This window comes from Acartia tonsa, chromosome 3 (genome assembly GCF_053477335.1).
Source record: "Acartia tonsa isolate MP-2025a chromosome 3, ASM5347733v1, whole genome shotgun sequence".
NCBI classification, from domain to species: domain Eukaryota; kingdom Metazoa; phylum Arthropoda; class Copepoda; order Calanoida; family Acartiidae; genus Acartia; species Acartia tonsa.
Genome location: NC_137262.1, coordinates 11,047,578 through 11,055,174, shown reverse-complemented (window position 1 = coordinate 11,055,174; position 7,597 = coordinate 11,047,578). Strand labels below are relative to the sequence as shown.

Genomic DNA, 7,597 nt, shown 5'->3' with positions numbered 1-7,597 from the left:
TAGTTGCAACCCTAACAAAAACTAAATATGAATTAACATATGAAAACATACAATAGATTTAGATTCTTAGACCAAACATCAAAAGGTTTAACATTGAAAATTATAAGATTAACTGCTCTTAGATTGCTAACATCACACCTATGATAATTTATTGTCGTCTTATATTTTCTCTGTTAGTACATTTATAGTATAGATGTATTACCAGACAACTACCTGGATCCCCCAGTTCGTCCAAGACTTTTTTCGTCTGCTAGAAAATTGCTTTCTGCTCTTTTGTAGTGACTTTGCTATGTTAATATTCCCGACGCTATTGGTTGATTTTCAAAGAAGCAATTGAAAGTCGGCACAGGGTTCTCGGGTATGGGAAATACATATTCTTAACCCCTTCCCCCTCTAATATTTTACTCTAATTTAAATACTAAGCCATTCTTTAACTAAGGTATATCCAATGTCGTCATTGCTTCTGTCAGTTTGACAAAGTTAGCTATCCTAGTCTTAATTTTCATGAATGTAGAGATTCTAAATTATCTCTAATAAGCACACATACAAAACGTCGCAAGTAGCATTTAACCCGATATTCAGATATTTTGATATCCACAGTTTTTGCGACCAGTTTTTTGCTGGTTTAAAATTGCTAGTGGTAGATATAAATTTTGAGTTTGTGCCCGGGAGCACATGCCTCGCTTCGCGCGCTACTGGTTTCATTTTACGTGCTCCTAAAAGTATCCTTACAGTGTGTCCGTACAAACCAGTGAAATATTTATCCCATTTTTATATATCCAAACTCAAATTGATTTAACTATCAATTCATTGTCACAATATCACACTGACACACAAAAATATTTATTACATGACATCAAATTAGCTATATATTTACAAAAAATGTGTTTCTTTTATTAATTGTTCATATTATTTTAAATAATGATAATTATAGTCAAGTTCTTAAAATGTGTGATTCATGTGATCCAGATTGCAAGCTATCCGTTGGTATAAAGAAAGCTTATCTGTAAAGCTGGTTAACAGTAAAATTATTATTAAAACTAGGTTTTGAAAGAAGGTAGATTATCTGCACTAAACTATAAAAGTTCTCAGCTCCAAGTTAGTCGCAAACTGAAGGCTGCAGGATTCCAAAAAATCTACTGCGCCCGTCATTTTAATAAACCAAAGCTGTCTTTATTCAACAACCTGCAGCAGTGGTAGCTTCATCGCACCTATTAACAAACAGCAGATATAGCCAGATCCATTATTCATATTTTTTTATGTTGTTTCAAAGGAACACCAAATCCTTACTTCTTGGCTCACTCCGTCACCTCATGTGTGTGTGTATGTGTGTGTGTGTGTGTGTGTGTGTGCGTGCGTATATTGGTGTTAAATTTAAATTTATAGGGATCAAATTTTGATACCTCCATTTAAACCAAGATATGAATGACGACCCATAAAGATGGATAAAATGGGGAGGGGTATGTCGTTTTTTATGTTTTTTTAGGGGGGGGGGGTCTTTATAATGTACAAGTTAATTCGCGGAGTCAAATTGCAAATTTGGACATATGTATGTATTCATAAGGGGCGATACAATGGTTAAAGTTTAAATATTAAATTTAATTGAGTTTAAACACACTTAAAGTTATTCAATAAAATATGATTTGTTTAAAAAAGAAGGATAACTTCTTTACAACTATACAATACATGATTTTTCAGTATGTCTTAGAACTAATTCTAATCCAGAGGATATAAATCGGTTTGGAAGCAATACTGGAAAAAATATTTCTTTTGATTTATAAAAGAACGGACGGACAAGATAAAAAATCCAAGTTTATTTTCATTTAAAGATTCTTATATATTTAAAGATTTATATTTCTATGTTTTTCTTTACAACCCAATCCATTGTCCTTAAAAAAATTGCCATGTGCCCGCAAACTTTTTTGCTACTTTTGGCAACATGAAACTGGAACATTTATCAAGAAAATATCTTAAATTGAACACGAGCCTAAAACTTATAGCATTGTAAATTAACAAGAACGAAAGAATTAAAAGCAGCGATATAACAATAAAAGGTAATCACTTCCCCCCCGCCCACTCTCCAAATATGTGTATATACAGTGTGTTTTTTGAAAGCAATTTTACCCCACTTATAGTTATCAGAATTTAATGATTATTGGCTTATTTTCTTCGTATTTTAATGCAATTAATAGAACATTAAAAAATTTTTACAGTTTTTGTTTAAAAAGTACAGTAAAATGTAAAATTCAAAACTTAGGTGTCAACATCTAAAAATGGTTTTAGCGCATTTTTCTTATGTTCAAATCTTTTACCTTTTGCAAGAATGGCTGCAAAACGCTTCAAAGTTGAGAACTAAAGCTAAAAATTGATACAGATACTATTGGGGACATGTACTAGAATATATCAAAGTTTTTTGGTCATATCTCAATCAGGGAGGGAGTACTGGCCCCCCAAAGTCGACTACTGAAAATCCAATTTTTTTCTTGCTAAGGGTAGAAGATTTAAGCACAAGAAAAATGCGCTAAAACCATTTTGATGTTGTCGCCTAAGTTTTGAATTTTAGATTTTACTGTACTTTTTAATTAAAAAACTGAAATATTTTTTTAATGTTCTATTAATTGCATTTAAAAACGAAGAAAATAAGCCATTAATAAATAAATTCTGATAACTATAAGTGGGATAAAATTGCTTTCAAAAAAGTTCTCATAAAAAACACACACTGTATATGTGTTATAAGTGTGCAGATAAAAAAAACAGTCAAATTCCTTTCTCCCCCAAAATAAAAATACACCACTTCAACCATTTCCGAGATTTTAAAAAGTATAATTATCATTTTGGAATATATGCTAAATTATAATATATGCCTAAATATTATGCAATACCAGAAACCATAATAACCCATGTAGAAATTAAAGGTAAAAACCTTACTACTATTTTTTAAAGCTCAAGTTAGTAATTTTCTTGCTTTTAAACTGACTAAGCCCAATCTGTCCTACTTTAGATTCCTATGACGTCAAAAAAAATGCGGGATTATTATTATTTTTAAGGGTTCTCTTTCCCACTTCTCCTCTCGTCTCCCTCATTTTTATGACGTCACAGGAATCAAAAGTAGGGTTGATTAAGCTTCGTCTTTCAAACTTAATTTCGATTGATTCATTTCACCTATCCTGTAATACAATAGATAGATGAAAAGAAATAGTTTATTTTGAAAACCAAAGCTTTGATTGTGACCTATCCTAATAATGACAGATATACAATTATCATATAGAAAGGTGTGAACAAAATAATAAATCTTTATCCCATAAAAACAATTGTTTTTCATAAAAACATATTCTCATAATTATTATGAAGGTCAATATTGATTAAGTTCGAACCCCTACCTCTAGTAATTGACGTAATAATTTAGACTCTTACTTACTTTTTTTGTTCTTGGATTTAAAAATTCTATAAACTTAAATAGATCATAATAAAATGAGCTATCCTATTATGTCTAATGTCATTTTTACTGATTTATTGACAATGCCTTTCTTATTTTACTATCTTTGAAATTTCCTGTTCTTTGAAAGTGTTTTTGGCCTGTTCTTGTTAAACTTCTCATGGACATAGTGTTCTTTAAATCAGAGAGGTATGGAACATTAGGCTTTTTATTTCACTGGTCCCCAAAGTTTTATGTGAAAGTTTTCTTATTCGTTTGCTAAACAATTTTGGGGACTTGTATTTGATTTTGATTGGTTGGTTCATTAAGTTGAGTGTCCAAACGTTGTGTATCGTATTTGGGGATATACATCAATTTATCGGCCATTGTCTTATTCCATTTAATCCATGGCTTTTTTTTATACTTTCTTAGATGACAATAATTTTTAATAGAAATATATTGTTTTGAGTCTAAACTGTCTAATATCCAAGCCTACACCTGAGCAAGTATATTTAATTGTTATGGAAAAACAATGATATAAAACTGATAAACAATTGCATAAATCATCACATATACATAACCATTAAAAATCCAGTGTTTCTCTAAAACCGTGATTTATTCTTTTCAATAATACAAACTTTGTTGTTTTACTTTTTAGATAAAAAACCTAAAATATTAAAGATTGTGTGACCATAAAAATTGCAGTAATTGCATAAAGTAGTAATAAAGAAAATTACATGAAGGGTTTTTTAGACATAAAAATAAAGATAAATATGATATGAAATTGTAGTTTGTTAGTAGTTTGTACAATTCTTGTATAAATTTGTCAACAAAAAAAAAGTAGGTTGCTATCAATTTTATATAACTTAGTTTTAAATATTATATATTTATGATATTTATTTCTTTTTAATTTTTCCCTAAAATATCTGAACACCTTTAACTATTAGAATAAGGGGGCAGAGAAAAACAATAAGGTATAAGGACAACAAGTATATAATTGTTACCTTGCAACAAAATTTAATTATATGTTTTGCTCACGTAGCTTGGGCTACTTAGTTTAAAGGTAAATTCTGCTATTTGAAATAAAAAGTAAAATTTAATCAAAAGAATTTCCCTTTGTTTGCGAGATACACGATGAAATTATTTTGTTTGATAAAACGGAATCTTATTTTTTTTGAATTTTCTGTATCTCAATAAATTTGTTTAATAAGCAAGGGTGACGATTTTCATAAGTAACAAAACAATCTAAAGTATTTTGCAGTAAAATTTTCATAGTTTTTTTTTAAACATAAAGAATCTTTAACACTAAAAGTGTAACATCTTAAAAGGGTTTTCTATATTTCGTTTTATGGATCTTGTCATGCTTGCTCATTTAAATATTATGACGACAAACCACGCAACCTTTTAGATCAGCTCCAAATGGATTTCCTATTCTAGCCCTAGTTTCCTAAAGTGTACAGCAGATAACCCAATTATTGCAGACCCTTTTTTCAGCTACTCCGGAAATTTGTGAAAACAAAGCGATTTATACATTATACATTCATAATTTTAAAATTTAAAATTTTAATTTTTTTTTGGAAGTTTGAAGCTTTTTTAGCTAATAGCAAATTTCGAGATAGGACGCGGACGCTAGGTACACTTTCGGAAACTAAATTGGAGTTCATCACCTTTTAGGTTGGTTGTCTAGGACAGGTAACAATTACTTTAGGATCTTTATTTCAACTTCCAAAATCTACATATTTTGATACTACTTAATTCTTTATAAAAAGCGCTTCAGGTCGATAGCAAGCTATAAAATTTCTATCATAAAATTGACATTTCACATTGTTTTTAAAAAAAACTTAATCTTCTGCATTTCAACTAAATAGATTAGAAATGAACATCTACGGAAACAAATAAAAACACTCCTTTATTTAGCATCGCTCTTTTATGCAATGTCTAGCCAATTGAGAGTTCTTTAGCTTTAGATTTTGAACCTCCTTTCGTTAAATCAAATCTTTTTAAAAACAACGTTTTAGAAAACGATCGAGAAAAAAATAAAAAATACAAAGTTTAATATTTCATAGTTATTATTATTTATAATTTTCAAAATTTTGATTATACAATACAAGATATCACAGATAGAAATAACACAATAAAAAAATATTATTAAATATTATAGAAATTATGCTTCTGTTGAATAGCAAGGAGAACTCATGTAAAGTGGAGAGCTGGAGGCAGGACTGTTCACAGGAAAGGTATAAACAGGAGACATGGAGACATCTCCATCCATGTGTGGTGGGGAGGGATAAGAATTGTTGGAGGATGGCGGTGTATACATTGGAGGAGCATAGTAGGACGGCGGTGAAACATGAGTGTAGAAAGGCTCGGGGTAGGGCGGTGTGAGCTGGTGGTGGTAGTAGTGACCAGCGGCTGAAATAGCAGCAGTGTATCTGTACTGGTGCATTCTCTTCTCCTTGCTGCGCTTGTTCTGGAACCAAACCTGGATAACTCTCATGGTTAAACCTGTGTCCTTAGCCAGCTGTTCACGCATTAATCTGGTTGGTTTAGGAGTCTGGTTAAACATATTTTTCAAAACCTCCAATTGTTTGCTGGTGATATTTGTGCGGGGTCCACGACGCTTTCCATCCTTGCAGTCGTTCTTATCATCATCCTTGTTTTCTTTATCCTCTTCACTGTCTGAAATACATTCTTCATCGCATTTATCTACTGAATCTTCGGCATCATTTGCATTGTTGCCGAGAAAATGAGCCTTGCACAAGATGCTTCCCTCCTGGAGGCCGTACATCATACCTGGCTGCAGCAGGGTGGCGCACACTGAGCACTGGAAGCAATCAGGATGGTAAACAGAATCATTGAGGCAGATGCCGTTGCTCACATTAATACCACACTTGGCACACTGCACAGAGCTGAAACAATCCTTGGAGCAGAAAAATTCTCCGGATCTTGCAAAACATGTTTCTGTCAGAGACTTTTTGCAGAAGGAGCACTTTAGGCACTCGGAATGGGCGATGCTGTCGCCAACTTTAAGTAAAGTATCGTCTTTGATAATCTGGTTGCACTTACTGCAATCCATGATGAATTTTAAATAGTTGGTGTTTGTTCAAATTGAAAGCCAATTGAATACTGATGAATATGACCGATGAATTTTACTTTTCAACTCTGAAAACTCAAAACAGCCCCATTTTTTTGTCAGAGCCGCAAGGACTGTTTACTCAGCAGGGGATGAAGGGGTGATGGGGTTAATGCAACCTTCCCCTTTTTAATGGATTTTGTTTAATTTGATAGGGGTGAATTTAGAAAGGGGTTGCAACTCCTTTGGGATAGTTTAACTTTTTTCTGCCTTCCCCTTGGCATAAAATTTCTTAAACCCCCATTAATTCCCCCACCCCCAGTTTGTCATCACTCATTTGGAAAGCTCTTAAGGATACATCATAAGCAAGGGGTGGGGGGGAAAGGTTTAATTTTCCCCAATTTTGATGGATCATACCCCGTTTTCATAAAATAAATTGACATCGGTTAGCAGCTTAGACATAAGTTTAGGGTGCTGTTAAGTGTTTCATAGACCAAACTGAAGTAAATTTAACTGATCATGATAACCGATGTGTGACGTCATAACATAAGTTAAAGCTAAACCAATGTTCACATCAGTTAAGACTTAACCGAAGGTGGTTAAAACAGCTTAACCAAAGCAAGCTGTCGAAATTCGTACGGGGCATTTGTACTTCAGAAGAAAAAAATAAAAACAAATATGAATTGGGGTGGCATTAATTTTGTAAATTAGCAAATAGCTACGATGATTTTGTAGATTAAAAATTAAATTTTTTGAAGGAAGAAAATTTTCTTTCCATACAAAAACAAAGCTTTCCAAAAAAATATAAATTACTTTTCACCATTAAAAATTACTTATTAAAGGACAGCGGTTGGGTCCGTCCAGCCCCCTGCCCCCCCCCCAAAAAAAAAAAAAATGAAAATTCAGCATGCGCCTATTTTGAAGATCTTAATTGACAAGCGATTTTTTTTAAAAATTGTTTTATCAACATAAAAAATATTATATATTGTATTTAACTTATATCAAAAATTTCTTCTTTGTACTTTTTCTTTATTTTCTATACTCTTTGCATCTTTTCATTACTTATACCATTAATAAAATAAATACCAAGATGTATTAGGTTTTTTTTA

General features: G+C 31.8%; 1 protein-coding gene across 1 annotated transcript; it reads right to left on the bottom strand.

Annotated features, from left to right (window-relative positions):
* Positions 1-5,466: 5,466 nt before the first annotated feature.
* On the bottom strand, positions 5,467-6,537 carry LOC145313300 (protein lin-11-like). Its single transcript, XM_080152628.1, has one exon. It carries the CDS (start codon positions 6,489-6,491, stop codon positions 5,580-5,582), a length of 912 nt encoding a protein of 303 aa, XP_080008754.1. The 5' UTR covers positions 6,492-6,537; the 3' UTR covers positions 5,467-5,579.
* Positions 6,538-7,597: the final 1,060 nt, after the last annotated feature.

Bases quoted from the DNA above. Each gene is read 5' to 3' on its own strand.
- LOC145313300 (XM_080152628.1), bottom strand. From the start codon at position 6,491: ATGGATTGCAGTAAGTGCAACCAGATTATCAAAGACGATACTTTACTT.